Source organism: Leucopleurus acutus (assembly GCF_964270905.1).
Source record: "Leucopleurus acutus genome assembly, chromosome: 1".
Taxonomy (NCBI): domain Eukaryota; kingdom Metazoa; phylum Chordata; class Mammalia; order Artiodactyla; family Delphinidae; genus Leucopleurus; species Leucopleurus acutus.
Genome location: NC_139142.1, coordinates 136249558 through 136267597, shown reverse-complemented (window position 1 = coordinate 136267597; position 18040 = coordinate 136249558). Strand labels below are relative to the sequence as shown.

At 39.1% G+C, this 18040-nt stretch overlaps 1 protein-coding gene across 2 annotated transcripts in view; it reads right to left on the bottom strand.

Annotated features, from left to right (window-relative positions):
* Positions 1–18040, bottom strand: part of MAP2K5 (mitogen-activated protein kinase kinase 5) — a 267148-nt gene that overhangs the window by 243484 nt on the left and 5624 nt on the right. For both annotated transcript variants that reach the window (XM_082838889.1, XM_082838890.1), the window contains exons 2-3: positions 16622–16670; positions 3955–4022 (exon numbers count right to left, since the gene is read on the bottom strand). In XM_082838889.1, the coding sequence (XP_082695015.1) occupies positions 3955–4022; positions 16622–16670 (117 nt within the window). The remainder of the gene's footprint in view (positions 1–3954; positions 4023–16621; positions 16671–18040) is intronic.

The following is an 18040-nucleotide window of genomic DNA, read 5'->3' as shown; positions in this document are numbered from 1 at the left end:
GGATCGCGTTGAATTAGGGGACTAACCACTCACTGAAGACCGAGATGACTATGCCACATACAAAGTTAAGTTCAAAGTAGGACCAACTTAATATGGAGCATGTTTAAAAGCACCATGCAGAAAATGAGGTTCCAATCTCTGCTCTTTAAAGAAAACTTCCTAATAGCAAAGGCCCTGAGGCTATTAAATGTTCAACAACTAAGTGGGCAACAAATTCTGTGGTAAAATTCAGCCTTGTAGGAAGGACAAAATCTTGAAAACTTCAAAAGCCCACAAAGTATTTGTCTGTATTCCTTTTCAAACTCAGGTACACTAACATTCTAGTAAATAGCATTATTTTTTGCTACCAGGAAAACAGTAGTATTTGCAAAGCTTCTTCGGCAGGATCTCAATAAATGCCAAAACAAAAACATCACTTAAAACCACCAGGAGGGAAGACTGGACGTCCAAGACCTAGGTCTGTGTCCAGGCCTTCCCATTCATTAGCAATGTGACCTCAAACTGAATCTGAGCTCGTTGAGCCTCAGATTCCTTATCTGTAAAATGAGACAGCTGGACAAGACCTCTAATGTTCCCTTCCAACTCTCCTTGAGCAACTATGATTTTTGAGGCGGTCTCCAAGTTATGCATGCTAGGATAAAGCCAATCATATCCCAATTTACAAGGTGCTACAGAGGTCAAAAAGTATTTTCCCTCATGGTACCCAACATCTAACAAGGTACACTACCATCAAGTATACCAAAGGGAACACTTACACGCCAATAAAACACAAGGTCCCTGCCATATGGGAGGCATTACAGTTAAACTCATCCCATACTCTTCCGGCAATGTGGAGAAACCGTATAAAGAGAGAGAACCGGCAAAATGAAGAAACTTATTAATACTGTGCTCTACTCATATAAGCCTCTCAGTATTGAGAGAACTAGGTGTAATAAATCTTTTACTAGCCACAGGATTTAGCAAAAACAAATAGGAGTCCATTTACAAAAGCAAGATGTATTGCTGAGTTTCTTGATGAAAGGTCACCTAAAAGCAGAGGTTAACATAAAAATAACCTCCTCCTATAACTGGGTCTCAGTGATAAATAAAGCTTATGATGAATCAATAAATAAGGCCCAGCACTGCTGTGCTTGATGCTATAAGGAAATGAGGCCAGCACTACCAGACAACAATTACAAAAAGATGGAAGGAGAAAAGCAGTATACTATTCAGTCTTTCTGGAAAATGAGAGGAGAAGACAAGAACAACAAAAAAATTTAAACTACTTTAAGGGAATATTTAACAGAATCCTTTAAATAATTAGCAATGATCAGGTATTTAGTTTTCAGGATATGTAGCTTGGCTGTATTTTTTTCCTAGTAAAGCATTTCAAATTCTAATTAAAAAAATACTTTATGGAGAAATTAAAAAGATACAATAGCATCAGAGGACAAGCCATGATCCCAGAAGTAGAATATTCTAACACCGTAACTTACAAGAAACTACGCTATAAAAACAGATTGTTGATTAACACAAACTCGTAACAAAACGCAGAGAGCGATCACAATGGTGCTGTAATAACACTTGGCTGCTGAATTCTCTCAATACATTAAATATCTACCTGAAGACCAAATTACTTTACATTTTCTTAAAAGACAATTTATTATAGCTTTGTTTTCCTCTCATTATCTCTTAAAAATATATCTAATGAAGAAAAGAATACAACTTGTAAATAACTTACATAAAATGGTACTAATGTGTGACAACAGACTTTGCTTTACTATGTTGGTTATTATTTAACAGCACACAACAACCTATTGTCGTGACAAATCCTTACCACAATGAGACAGTCCATGTGTCACATGTATCAAAATCCACTGTATGCCATTATTATGGCACACATAAAATTAACAGCTTAAGGCTGCTAGCAATTTAAATAATTGATAAGTTTTCAATTAAAAAGGCAACATTTTCAGGTCTAATACAAAAATCTATTTAAATTACTGATAAAAACTTATGCTTCTGTTGGCCCAAAGCCATAAAATGCTTAAATCCAAGGGGAAAAAAAAAAGTAATTCTGCAAGTGTCAACTCAGACACTGTAGTTTTTTTAAAAGAATGTGTAAAGGATTTATGGTAAAAGTATGCCTAGTTTTGCTTTCCCCATATAGTTTTTAAAGAAATACTAAGGTGACTACAAATTTATTGAATTCCACATGAAAAACATAGCTTTTTTTTTTTTTTAACAGTAAATACGTGGTCATCTGTCAGTATCTTCCCTATCCCACCACCCAAATCCTGAAATCAAAATTTTTCAGAGCCAAACTGAACCTAAAAAATAAAGGCCAGGGCTTCCCTGGTGGCGCAGTGGTTGAGAGTCCGCCTGCCGATGCAGGGGACACGGGTTCGTGCCCCGGTCTGGGAAGATCCCACATGCCACGGAGCGGCTGGGCCCATGAGCCATGGCCGCTGAGCCTGCGCGTCAGGAGCCTGTGCTCTGCAACGGGAGAGGCCACAACAGTGAGAGGCCCGCGTACCGCAAAACAATAAATAAATTAAATAAAAATAAAAATAAGCATGTCACATTCTCAGGAGAGTTAGCCAATCTATTATTACTGTGCTAGACCTTTCAGCAGACAATCCTACTCTGCCTTTCAAGGTACTGATGAGCCCTGCTCTAAATTCTCAGGGCACAAAGACTCTCAAATAAGTTAATGAGAAGTAAATGGGAAATTGACTTTTCCTACTCTGTGCTCGTCTGAATGCAATGCTCTGTTAATCATGCCATCCTTCTTGTTCTCTTTCCTCCTACCCTAAATTAAAACTATTGGCGGAAACCCATACAGATATTTCACAGTTTTCATCACGACGAAAAAATATCCTGGTTAAAGTTGAGGTCTATCAAAAACCTACAACCTAACCACTGGCTGAGATCAGAGTCTCACTGAAAAGCAAGGGCCCTGATTCCATCATTTCCACCATAATACCACTTTGCATTTGTATAGAACTTTTAACTTTTCAAAGGGCTTTCACATCTATTATCCCATTTGGTCATTACAATGACCCTGTGCAGTAGAAAGGACAAGTATTATTATCCACAAGTGACAGATGAGGCAACTACAGCACAGAAAGGTTAAGTGTTTTGCCTAAGGCCAGGAAGCCAGAGGAGAGCAGTGGTCTCCTTGCTTCCAGTCCAATGCTCTTTTCGCCAGACCACTAGAGAAGGTTTCGTACACAGACTGCAAACTCAGAAAAAATAAAATAAAAATAAGAGAAAAGAACAAATCAGGGCTCAGGGAAGCTATGTCTCTTCATTGTCACTGAATTATTCAAGCTTAGTATTAAAGTTTTAGAAATGTATCCTTCCTTTTTTCCTGTTTATCTACTTCAGTCCTGAGACAAATGTTAATGCAAATTTTCACTGAAATTTGAAACACAAAAGAAAAGTCATTTTGGGATATATTCAAATCATTTAGATTCAGTAAGTAACCCTGCAGTTCATTTTGGGGTGGGGTGGTTACTGCATAAAATAACTGAGAGTACATCTTAAATCATGTATCCATATTAAGCCTGCAGCTACATTATAACTATGGTCTGTTTGTAAGGGTGAAAGAGATCTCCAGTTGAAAGTAGATTTTGAAAAATTTTTTAGAGCCCAGGGGTTCGTTTTTAATGAGCCGTTACTTTAAGTACTGCATAAAAAATACAGGAAATTGATAGTCCATTTAGTCTGCACCATACCTAATGCAAAAGTCATTAAGATGCATTATTCTTAATGTTCATGATATGATCAGTAAGTGTCTTTTGAAAAGAATGCCCTTAACTTTCACGTAAGGAAATCTTTAAAAATCTTATATATTATACAGAAAAATGTTATAGCAACTGTGATTTACTTTTATATCTTCACTATCCCAAGAAACAGCATCCTCAATTACATTAACATTTAAAAAATAGTCTTCATTTGTAATATACTTACATACGACAGCATAGCCTTCATTTCTTCATCACTTCTCACTGTAATTCTATCACCATCTTCATCTTCATCTGTTTAAAAAGCAATATAATACAAGTGATAAGATTTGCATTTTTTAATGTACAAAACTATGTTATCTGGGAACATAATACAACTGGTTTGTACACTTGATATCCAAATCCTCAACACCATATCTTGTGGATGTTAAGGTTTTTGGTTCGTGGTTTTGTTTTTTAGTTTAGAATACAACCAGAATCTCAATAAAGAACTAAAAATTTTAGGAACAGTTGAAAATTAAAATATTGCTCATGTCATTCAAGACATGTATCTAAGTTAAAGTAAATATAGGGACTTCCCTGGCGGTCCAGTGGTTAAGACTCCATGCTTCCACTGCAGGGGGCACAGGTTCAATCCCTGGTAGGGAAAGTAAAATCCCCCATGCTGCACGTGTGGCCAAATAAATAAATAAATAGAAATTTAAAAAATAAAGTCAATATAACTGGAGTATGACTGAACAGGTTTGGTTTGGAGAAATTTAAAATCCAAAGAAAGGCCAGTTTTATTTAACTATTAGTACTTTTTCCTTTCCCACACGGCACCCCATCCCTCTATTTCTCCATTCTTCCTCTCTCCCAGGCAACCTGTCATGTCATAATAGTATAATAAAAATGGCTAACATTTACTGAACACTACCGTACACAAGGCACTGTGATTTATGCTCCATACCCCCTTAAAAGCCTCACAATGATTCTATGATGTGGACAACATGACTTGATTACTACCATTCCCTTTTTACAGAACTGAGAGCCTAGTATAAGGTTAACTTGCAAAGCAACTCTAATACAGTTCTCCTCATAACCCACTTGATCTTGTAGCTCTCTATTTCTGAACTGTTTCAATTGTACTGGGTACTCTCTGACCACAGTAAGCTTCAAATGGTGATTCGTGCTATTGTTGAATAATTTAATGGTCTTAAAACTAGAGGATACAGACTTCCCTGGTGGCGCAGTGGTTAAGAATCCGCCTGCCAATGCAGGGGTCACGGGGTCAATCCCTGGTCCAGGAAGATCCCACATGCCGCAAAGCAACTAAGCCCATGTGCCACAACTACTGAGCCTGCGCTGTAGAGCCTGTGAGCCACAACTACTGAAGCCCACACGCCTAGAGCTCGTGCTCCGCAGCAAGAGAAGCCACCGCAAGGAGAAGCCCACGCACCGCAACGAAGAGTAGCCCCCGCTCACTGCAACTAGAGAAAGCCTGTGGGCAGCAACGAAGACCCAACTCAACCAAAAATAAATTAATTAATTAAATTAATTTCTTAAAAAAACTGGAGGATAATAAGACTTCACAAAACACTTAACCAGAATGGATATATTTCAGTAAGTGGATCACCGAAGCAGCCACATCTAGAAACAATGTACTTACTTCATTGATCCTTCTCTTATTTAAAATAGTTTTGAAATATGTCTTCAAAACTGTTTTAATAACCTGAAGATAAACCAAGTGAAAATATCAGATCTGATTTTCAGCCCAAAATGGAACTGGCCATCTGATTACCCGCTCATCTATACCATCTGCCAGGCAGGACCCAGAATGACTTTTGGCTATTTCTAAATATTTACTTAGCTACTTCATCCTTCTAAAGATTAAGATCTGTCAACAGGATAACAGCATATGTGGTAGACTTTAAATGTACGGTTGAAAGAAAAATGCTAAGAACCTTTTGAGCAATGGCAGCATTGCTGGAAGACGTACACAGCCTCCCAGAGGGACAACTTGGAAGGCACAGGCTCTCTCTCATTTGGATGCCTCAGCTCTGGTGCACTTGTTAAACTGAGTTATTATTTTTTTGGTCACTCTTGGGCATCTAATTGCTGATTTGGTCAGATGCAGAGAACCTGATCCCAGGCCTGGGGAATAAGACAAATCTCTCACCATAAAGAGAATAAGCTAGCATGACACGCTCTGGGGACTCTTACTGAGAATACTGGGGGAGTTCAGTTCAGCACCTGCATCTTAGCCCACCACACCTCAGCAGGCCCTCCCTCCTGTCCAGCCGCAGTTCTTAAGATATCCCCATTTGGTGACCACACCATGGGAACCCTAGAAGGGAGCTTGTATTCTCCCTAATTAGCCTATTTCAGAGCAAAATGCTACCTTCTTTTTCTCTCCCATAGCCAATAGCAATCTGACATCATGAGAGAAAGCAGCACTTGAGCCTGCCCTGCTCAGTGACCAAGCCAACAGCTCTCACTGGGGTTTTCTCTCCAAAGTAATTGTTCCTGGATCCTAGATACAGGTTCACTCCTGCAGAGTTTCCCAACTCGATGTAAATCAGTATCATCAAGACACACTGTCTGAATATCTACATAGCTAGGAGCTGTCACAGTCACCACTGGTATTATCTACCAAGAGCTGCCTATTTTCAGTATAAAAGGCACACAATGGTCATTATCAGTAACAAAGAAGGCACATTCCTAGGGAGGTTACATATATAAAGGACTACAGAGAAATCTAGCATTTTCCTTCCCTTTTTTTTTTTTTTTTTTAAAGCTACAGACTCTATAGAGCCAAACTGGGAGAGAAATGCCATTCTAATTTTGGAAACAGAGGGAGTTTCTATAGAGGTTCCAGAAACTAGTATTTTCAAGGTTAAGTCAAAAAGCTGTCATACAAACGCAGGAAACAAAGGGGAAAAAACAGACATTGCATAAAGAAATATAATGTTACATATGACCACACATGAAAGCACTTTACATTTTTTGTTTTAAAACCAAGTCAAATTCTCAATTTGGATGTGTACTAAAATGATTTGTTCTATGAAGTCCTGAACTTGATAAAATTTCCAGTCTGAACAAAGTAGCTTTTTGTAAATCTCATTTCTACACTAGAGCTAGCTACAGAGATGGTGGCTACAAAGGGACAGATTATATTCGAATTTCAACATACACAAGATCTCAATAAGGTATTGTTCACATGGAATGAGGAAGTGCTTGGAGTTCAATAAAACAGGTGAAAAACCTTTTTATAATTTGTAAAGAGAAGGCACAGATTCCAGAAAAATCATTTAAATCACATCTCTCTAAATCAGTAACAAGAACAACAACAACAAAAAGAATTCTCTAAGCTCTCAAAGTCAGGGCTTGAACCTTTAAGGCTACTTAAAACTAAAGATTCTCAAATTCTAAAATTCTATGAAATCTCTGAGGGATTATTTCAGTTACCGGAAATAATCTGGTAACTGTGAGGGAAGTCAGTTAGCAGACTAATCCCTCACATAGCAATTCCATAGAAAGCAGCTCTGAAACACTAAAGGGCACTTTGCTTTAAGTGGACAGAAAACTGAGGACAAAAGACCAGAATAGCTTTTGATGCAAACCTAAAGTGCTGGAGCTGTCCCATAAGGAGACAAGGTAAGTGAAAGAGGCATTCTAATAAAGCCTGAGGATAAAATCAGGTTTATATGACACAGTGATTAATAGTTTTATGGATTAATAAGAGCCTCCATTTTATGTAGGTACTGCTCTCCTTTACAGATTGCTCTTTGGAGGACTGTCTGCTTCATTCTTTAATATCTGTAATTAGTAGTTTTAATGAAGACTCCTCGTCCTTGTCAGAAAGGAGACTGAGTTGGAAAAGTAATTACACATAATAGAAGACTAATGATTCTGGCCCAGAGGCAAAATCCAAGCTATCAGATGCCCTCATGGCAACCCAAGAGCAAACCATTGGCCTTGACATTTAAAATGAGAATACACTTCTCTCTAACTACTAGGAATTCCAAGGAAGACATACAAATGGCCAACAGGTACAAGAAAAGGTGCTCCACATCTCTAATCATCAGGAAAATGCAAATGAAAACCACAATGAGGTATCACCTCACACCTGTTACATAGCTATCATCAAGAAGACAAGAGAGAACAAGTGTTGGTGAGGATGTGGAGAAATGAAAACCCTGTGTGCAGTAGGTGGGAATGTAAATTGCTACAACCACCATGGAAAACAGTATGTGATTCCTCAAAAAATTAAAACTACAACTACCATATGATCCAGCAATCGTACTTCTAAGTCTACATCCAAAGGAATTGAAATCAGAATCTAACAGAGATATCTACACTCCAATATTCATTGCATCATTATTCACAAGAGCCAAGATATGTAAACAACTCAAGTGTCCATCAATGATGAATGGATAAAGAAGATGTGCACACACACCCATCCAGGCGCGCACATGCGCGCACACACACACACACACACACACACCCCAAGGAATATTATTCAGCCATGAAAAAGATGGAATCCTTCCATTTGTGACAACATGGATGAACCTTGAGGGCATTATGCTAAGTGAAAAAAAGAGAAAGACAAATACTGTATGACAGCACTTATATGTGGAATCTAAAAAACCCAAACTCAGGGTTACCAGGGGCTGGAGGGTGGGGAAATGGGGAGATATTTGTCAAAGGGTATAAACTTCCAGTTACAAGATTAACAAAGTCTGGGGATCTAATGTACAGCATGGTGATTATAGCTAATAATACTGTATTACATACTTGAACGTTGCTAATAGATCCTGAATGTTCTCACCACAGAAAAGAAATGGTAATTATGCATCAGGATGCATATGTTAGCTAACACTATGGTGGTAATCATTTTGCAATATGTAATGATCAAATCAATGCACTATACACCCTAAATTTATACAACGTTATGTGTCAATTATATCTCAGTAAACCTGGAAAAAAAATTTAATAGACAGTGAATTGAGAGGAATGAGAAGTTAGTGAACAGTAAGAAAGTAGAAATACATACCAAGCAATTTAGTATGACAATAATTTAAAATACTTTTCTGAATAAAAAGTTGTATATACATAGCCAGCCCATCTAGCAAAGACTCTTGTTGGGCCTATCAAACCGGATTAGCTATAAAAAGTACACTAACTGGAAACATAAATCATAAAAAACTTACTAAAATGGCACAAAGAGTTTCAAAAGTATAAATATGTTGAAGAACACTAGAAAGCCATGGCACGAAGTAGAGCGAAGCAGAAAAAAACAATTTGAACTCTTTTTGTCTTACACATGGAGATTCTTTGCCCTCTGACCAAAAAAGCATTACTAGATATGACCAAGAAGGCAGAGGAGGGGGGGCACTCTGATACACTGGTTCACAATGAGAATTCCAGGCTTCTCCAGTTGCCTGGAGCATAGTAATATGATTTTCCAGCACATTAGGGAAGCAAAAGTAGAACCAGAAAGTCTATGTACTGGCTGGATTTTGTTAATGTCACTTAAAATGGAGGCAAAAATCCTAGCAAGATACCAAATAGAGTGCAGCAGATGGTAAACAAATATTATGAAGCAATCTTCACAAAATCTGCAGTGTATCACAAATATACAAAATGGCAGAGTTTGGGAAAAGACAATCATAACAGGCCATATGTTGTTAGCGATTTTATTTCAAGCAACGTGCAATCCAGAAGAGAAACCAAGAGGAGGAACATAAAGGTCCAAGAGCGGAGACACAGCCTCAGGTAAGGGGCGGTCAGAATGGCAAGCAGAGTGCCTACTGAGTAAACAGCACAAAAACATCAGACTCTGGGGAGCGCTCAGCCAAACGGCACCCAGTGCAGCGGCAGGGCTCAAGTGGGCTTTCTAGAAAAACAATTTAGCTTCTACCAAGGGCAACAGAAAGTTAAGGCAATACTGTACTTTATATGTCATTTGTCATATTACTTCAGTGCCAGGTAAGAAGAGTCAATTAGAACTACAGCAAAGGCATTTTTCTAAGGCAAGAGGAAAGAAATGAAAACATAACTGTAGAGGTTAAAAAGGCATCAATAGGAAATTACCAGAAAAGCTGTCAAGTTTAGAACCCTTCTCAGGTGTGGAATCTAAGATCTGGTCAGGACCAGAGGCCATAGTTTCTAAGGCTAAATCTTCATATCCATGAATTTTAATTTAGCTCCATGCCTCCCACCTCCTGACTCCTTCTTTACTTCTTTGCTTCCCTTTTCTTTCCAAAAAATATTCAAGTGCCCACTATGTAGCAGGCAATGTTCTGGACACTGGGGTAATAACAGTGGAAAAAGGAAAACCCCTGCCCTCATGGAGTTTACACTCTACTTGAGAGACTGAAGGGTATGAGGGAGTGAATCATACAGACATCTGGGGAAAGAATGTTCCAGGCAGAGGGAACAGCTCATGCTAAGGCCCTGTGGCAAAAGAATACCTGGCATGCTTGAGAGACTGAAAGAAAGCCAGAGTAGCTGCAACAGATTGAGAATAAGATGGGGGAGAGAGACGAGTTCAGAGAAGTAATGGTGGGGCAGAGTTGGGGGAAGATGAGGAAGGGCAGGGCCTTGTAGGGCATGTTAAGGACTTGGCTATCACTCCTGAGTGACAAGGAAACCACTGGAGGGTCTTGACTGTAGTGATCTCACTTAACTTCTAAAAGGATCTCTTTGGCTGCTGTGTGGAGAAGAGGCTATATGGAGGCAAAGCAGAAACAAGGAGACGAGTTAGAGGACCACTGTCCTAGTCTAGGTAAGAGACAATGGTGACCTAAATCAAATTGAGGTTTTGAGCAGTCATCACATGCTGGATATATTTGCTTGTCCTTATTACTTCATTCCTTCAACCATCCATGCATTCCAGAAACACAAATTGAGAGTCTACTATGTGCCAGGTACTATGCTGGGTTTCTAGCAACTCAAAATTGAGCAGCATTATCTACTGCCCTCAAGGAACTAGCCTGGTGCTTGGGTAAAGGACTTAAACTTCTTAATTCTCATGTAAAACAGCCAGACTACTAACACCTACTACTACTAACAATAACTAATAAGACTACAAATACCTACTACTACTACTAATAACTACTCTCATAAGACTAAAAAAAGATTAGGATTTTTTGCATCGATGATATTTCAAAACAAAATTTCAATAAATTAAAGCTCTCTTCAAATCGTCTCAAATTCTAAGGATACACAATTAACTCTTACATGTTAATTTTTAGACTCAGTGTACATCTATTGCGAATTACAATTTTTCATTAACCTACCCAGTTTTTCTTATAAGCTACCAGTTATCTTTTACATATGCTATACTGTAAGAAAATAAAACTTCATTTTTCCCAGAATTTTTCCAGAAATTCATAAAACAACGGAAAAGGAATCTATTCAATGAAAACTGAGTATAAAATGGTCATGGTTAAAGAAAAACAAATAAAATAAAGATTTATCCTATAGTCGAATTTTCTGAACCAAAACTCAGACACATGGTTTGACCAGTATGAAGATACTTACGAGGGCTATAGATCAGAATATGGGATGTCAGAGTATCATGGAAAAGTAGGGCCATATGGTATTTATAGGTATAAGTCAGTGGTTGTCTACATAGACTTAGAACATATCTTTCGGGCTTCCCTGGTGGCGCAGTGGTTGAGAGTCCGCCTGCCAATGCAGGGGGCATGGGTTCGTGCCCCGGTCTGGGAAGATCCCACATGCCGCGAAGCGGCTGGACCCGTGAGCCATGGCCGCTGAGCCTAAGCGTCCGGATCCGGAGCGGGAGAGGCCACAACAGTGAGAGGCCCGCGTACCGCAAAATAAAAAAAAATTAAAAAAAACATATGTTTCACGTCAACAGTAGATTTTACTGTCCAGCAACACCAGCCCAACAGTAATTTTTTTTTTTTTTTTTGCGGTATCCGGGCCTCTCACTGCTGTGGCCTCTCCCGTTGCAGAGCACAGGCTCCGGACGTGCAGGCTCAGCGGCCATGGCTCACGGGCCCAGCCGCTCCGCGGCGTGTGGGATCTTCCCAGACCAGGGTACGAACCCGTGTCCCCTGCACCAGCAGGCGGACTCTCAACCACTGCGCCACCAGGGAAGCCCCAGCGCAACAATAATTTTACAGCAGTAACTTGTCTAGAGAAAATCCAGGGAGAGGAACACATGTAACAGATATGCACAGGACACTCATTAGTGGGCACAGTTGATTTCCATCACCTCATGTGTTGGTGTACTCATTAATCTGTTAACGAAATTGTGAAAATCAGCAGGGATCTTTGGGCCTATATGAATGTCAAGCTCCTACAGCATACATAGGGCCCACACATGCAAACATTCAAGATTTTTCATGGTTATGGAATTTAGCTTCATCTCAGAAGCGTTCTCACATCTGGGAAAAGACAAATTATTCAATAACCAGTATGGAATCAACTGTCTATCTGCTTGAAAAATAAAGCTGGATCACCACCTGACTCCTCCTTTCACCAAAATAAACTGAAAGATGGTACCCAAAAAAAAAAAAAATCTTCTGTCTGCAATAAAAACACATGCTGTTTTATAAAAAAAAAAAAATCCACACAAAAACACATACAAGCGTACATATTTATAAACGTGTGTGTGTGTTTAACCCCATTAAAGTAGGAAGAAAAAAGAATTTGAATTAATGTTTTTTCAACATCCTGGAATGTGGACCTTTCTAAGCATGGCATAAATCCAGAAGTCACAAAATATGACAAATCGGTTCTTGTAAAAACTTTAAACTTCTCCATGGAAAAAAAGAGAAAAAACAACCTACATAAGCTTAAAGGAGAGCACTAAACTAAACAAAAATATTTATAACATCTAAGACAAAGGGGAATTTTCTTAATATTGGAAAGCTCTTAAATCAATCAGAAAAAGACAAATAACCTAATAGAAAAATTAGGGCAAAGGTGATAAATAGTTCACAGAAATTAAATACAAATGACCAAAATATAAATGATAAGATGCTCAAGCTCATTTATAATTGGAGAAATACAAAATAAAAATAAAACAATACTACAATAATCTTTTTCACATATCAAATTGACATCAACTAAAAAGTTTATTGGACTCAAGAGCTGGCGAGGGTAGAGAGAAATGGGCATTCTCAAAAACTGCTGGTGGGAGTGCAAACTGGCTCTACCTTCTAAAGAACAACATGGAAATACCTATCAAAACGTAAAATATGGGTACTCTTTGTTTCAGTAGTTCCAAATCCTAGGAATTTATCCTACAAATACATTTCTACAATGTGGAAAGCCATAAGAGACAATGCTGTTGACTGCAGCACTTTTTCTAATACTACTGAAAAACTGGTAACATCTTAAATTTAAAACTGGTCCATCAACAGGTTAAATTAAGTCATACCCATAAAATTAAGTATAATGTAATTATCTAAAAGAAAGAAGTTGACTTGTACACACTGATGTTAGAAAGATGCCCAACACATACTACTAAGTGGGGACAGGGGAAACTAGTTGCAATCCAGTATATATTATGTATGAGAAAATTTCTGGAAGGATACAGAAGAAGCTGTTAACTAGGGAATTGGGGACATGGGGACTTTTACTTGTTGTTTTATTTCGATACTGCTTGCATTTTTTTTAAAGATCATCTATACCTTCTTAACTAAAGAAAATAAATCAGACACTATTTATTGAAAGGTAGTACTTTCATCTGTGCTCTTACTGTAAGGGAGAAAGGACCTAAAAGTGGTTAAAAAAAAAAAAAAAAAAAAGGTTTAGGACCATCAGTCCAAGAGGTAAGTTTGGCACAAATGGGACTCCCTCCCCTCACTCACTCCTAAATCCCCTTGGAAACACCATCCCCTGGGATAGAAATCAGAAAGAATATAACCACTATACACCCTCTGCCCCCTTGGACGTAGGGCCCAGTCAAGTGTGGGAATTTGAATTTGGAGCCTGAATTGTCCACCACCAACCAATTACATCCCACGCCTGCGCAACTGCAAAAATAATCCCAAAAAAGCAAATTACTTACTAAGCTTTAGGTTACATGCATTTTACAATTCTCTTTTGAATACGGACATATGTAACATTCCATCTTATTCAACAAGGGTATTCCTACACGGCACAGTGTACACTCGTCCCTCAGTATCCACAGGGTATTGGTTCCAGGACCACTGCCCCCCACCCATAGGATACCAAAATCTGTGGATGATCCAGTCCCTTATATAAAATGGCATTGTACAGTTTGCCCTCTGTATCCACAGGTTCCGCATCCACGGATCGGGCTGGTGTGGAATCCAAGGATACAAAGGGCCAACTGTACTAAGAAGAAAGCAAGAGTGAAATAAAACATGGTTTCTGTCACCAAGTCATTCAAAATCTGGCACACAACCAACCGGAAGGGAGGCCCAATAGGTTATGTTCTCTAGTAAAGTGCCCAGAGAGATTAACCACACCTGCGGGGATCGGAGACTTCACCAAAGAGACGGCATTTCTTAGAACTGAATTATCAGTAAGAGAACCTAACCTTTCCCCTCTTTTCCACTTACTCAACTCTTTTTCTCTATGTAAAACAGGTAAACCTGACACTGTCCTTTCTCTCGTGGCTTAATTCATATCACTAAATACAACACCTCTTTTGTATAAGTTAATGTTGGGTATACTTTGCAGTATTAAATAAATTACTGTAAATATCTTAAAGTTTTATTTATTCAGGAGTTGTTCCATCATACCATAAACAACTGAAAGAGCTCAAAAATTTCAACCAATTAGCTTATAAACTACATCTTTCCAACTATTTCTTATAATAGATTTCATTTATTAGTGAAGATCCTTGGTACAGAAAATAAGGTCGCCCCAGAACAATCACGAAAAAAGCCAGCCTAGGATTTTAAGTCTATAATGGAAAGTACACAATAAGCGCAAAAAAACAAAGAACTATTATTATTTTGTCTCTGTGTATTTTTGTTCTTATTCTTTTCACCTAAAACTGATCCAGATGCAGATGGGTATACGCTTCTGCCCTTGTTGGGGGAAAAGAAGGAACATGATCTCTAAGAAGTTAAACCTAGAAATTTAAACATTTTTTCTGTAATATTTTACAAAATGAGATCATACCATACATATTTTGTTTATTCAACAGTGTATCATGAATATACTTCCATGTCAATGCTTAAAATTCTCATTCTTTTTAGCCACTGCTTAATGTTTCAGACTATGGATAAATAATTTATTAATCCATTACTCTAGGCATTTAGCTTACCTCTAAATTTTTTGCTATTAAAAATAATTCCATGTCTGGCTTCCCTGGTGGTGCAGTGGTTGAGAGTCCGCCTGCCGATGCAGGGGACATGGGTTCGTGCCCCAGTCCGGGAAGATCCCACATGCCGGAGCGGCTAGGCTCGTGAGCCATGGCCACTGAGCCTGCGTGTCTGGAGCCCGTGTTCCGCGATGGGAGAGGCCACAACAGCGTACCGCAAAAATAAAAATAATAATAATTCCAGGGACTTCCTTAGTGGTCCAGTGGTAAAGAATCTGCCTTCCAATGCAGGGGACGTGGGTTCGATCCCTAGTCGGTGAACTAAGATCTCACATGCCACAGGGCAACTAAGCCACAACTACTGAGCCCACCCTCCTCAACTAAAGAGCCTGCGTGCCGCAAACTACAGAACCCACGTGCTGTGAAGCCCAGGCACCACAACTAGAGAAAACCCTCATGCCACAATGAAGAGCCCACACGCTGCAACAAAAGATCCCGCATGCCACAGTGAAGATCCTGCGTGCCTCAACTAAGACCCCACGCCGTCAAAAATAAATAAATAAATAATAACTCCAGGGGGTTCCCTGGTGGCCTAGTGCTTAGGATTTGGCGCTTTCACTGCCGTGGCCCAGGTTCAATCCCTGGTCGGGGAACTGCGATCCCGCAAGCTGTGCGGTGCAGCCAAAATTTAAAAAAAAAAAAAAAATTCCACAAGGAACACTCTGTTTGAAGGGCATTCAACACATGTGTAGGTATTTCTGTTGGACAGCTTCCTAAAAGTAGATCTGCTGAGTCAAAGGTTTTGAACATTTTATATTTTGGTAAGTATTGCCAAATTGTCCCCCAAGAGAACATAAATAAAAGAGAGGACAATTGTACTCTCTGTAGTTAACCATCTGCTTAAAAAACAAGAACAAAAAGGAAAAAATCATGCGGAGAAACTGTACATTTTTCTACGTGCAAAAGCAGACCACATCTTGGAGAAAATATGGGACCACAGTTATAGATCCTTACTTTATTCTTCTTAACACCAGAGCCCCTGTGCTGACTAAACTCTCATCTTAACATTACTCAGCCCATGACCTCCCTCTGGCTTATGTCAAAACCACTTTTCTAGTACACCCTGCCCCCACCCCTGTCCCCAAGCCAATTGTTTTGGGGGGGTGGGAAGGACTCAAGACCTGAAGTGTTGCTGCCATCATCTAACAGCCATGCCAAGCCCCAATAAAACAGAATTACTCCATGCAACGTTTACTTAAATGTTCTACTCTGTTGCTGTTTTAAAGCAGCAAAGGATTAAAATCTTTTAATCAATAATCACTGGCCTACAGGTAGTTTACACGTTTCATTTTGTCCCACATTATTATTACAGTGAGGAGCAAGAGCAGATAAAGGTCATGTTGGTAATTAAAGCTATATTACAGAAATATGCACACCCAAGATATGATTAAATAAGAAAATATTCCTCGGTTCAGTATCATCATTAAACTTGCATTAATTTATAAATATTTAAATGTACCATATGATGATCATAAATAATCTGTTTTTGTCAGTTTCTAAAGTAACGCAACCCATAAACCCTTTGAAAAATTACTGCAGAAAGAAACAGTCAAGAAAGTATACAAGCCAGACTTACATTCAAATGCTGTGGTTGTTGCTTCAGGCAGAACCTGGCCTATCACATCCTAAACAAAGAAAGAATAAAGGAACACAATTAGCCATCTTCTTTATTGCTAACATGCGGCAAATCCTAGAGGAAACAGGAGAACCTGGAAAAGATTTTTGAAATGTTGGCACAAACTATAAAAACATTAGCTCATAATCACACTTAGCCCAGCAATCTAAATCCAGAGTTTAAATCTCTATTCTGGAGCTTAAACCTCTATACTGGGGGTGGGGACCATTTAAAAAATCCTTTCCACTCTGTACTAATAACATAATTTTTTACTCTCGATTCAACAGCATAGACAATTACACTGTTGTGCATTTATTAAAAAAAAATAGGTTTCTTCCATGGGAGGCTATAGAAGGAATGTACTGTTAGTAGAAAAAGAGGTTTGGGGAGTCAAGACTGGCCTGGGTTTGAATCTCAGCTCTGCACTAAACAAGCTGTGTGACTAGCAACAAATTACTCAACCTCTCTGAGACTCAATTTGATTATCCTCCAATATGGGTCTAATAATGCTACAGAGGTAATGTAAAAAGTATTAAATAATGTAATAAACATGAACATGAACTAGCCTAACACACTGTAGACCTTCAACAAATGCAGCTCTGGATATGTGACTACCAACACCTTTCCTTGCACTCATACTGGGAAGAGTTCAAAAAACAAGTTTCCATGATGATGATGTAAATCTACAATACTACGATACATTTAACACAAACAATTCTTATCAACCTTTACTCTTGAACAACTAAAAAACATATTTAATGACACCGAAATAAAGTTAATCTAGCCTACAAAAGAAAAAGTGTATATAACCTGATATCAATGTTTAAATGAATCTATAAAGTTGAAAACACTTAAAAAATAGTCTACAGAGACAGCTTATTTAAAGAGGTACAGAACACCTCCGAGAAACTGTTAGTTCTGGGAAAAGTGACCCTCCATTATCTCCACTCCAACCCAAATGGTCTGCAAACCTCATTGTTCTCAGGGAGCTCTGCCACAACGTCCCTCCTGGGCCGTGCCACAAATGGCACCAGGCAGCCAGCTGACAAAGCCACTTGCAGTATTTCTCAGCAGGGAGCCCACAGCCCTCCCAAGCAGGGCACTTAGCAGGGTGGCGTCTGCAACTTCCTTCTGAAGGCAGTTCTTTAGAAGCTTTTGCTGCAGTGGCAATTTGCATAATAGCCTTGCCTCTACTGTGTATGTGGGGGGGCGGGGGTGTTTTAAATAAATCTGTGCATATAAAATTGATCAAAGGGAACTTCCCTGGTGGTGCAGTGGTTGAGAGTCCGCCTGCTGATGCAGGGGACACGGGTTCGTGCCCCGGTCCGGAAAGATCCCACGTGCCGCGGAGCGGCTAGGGCCGTGAGCCATGGCCGCTGA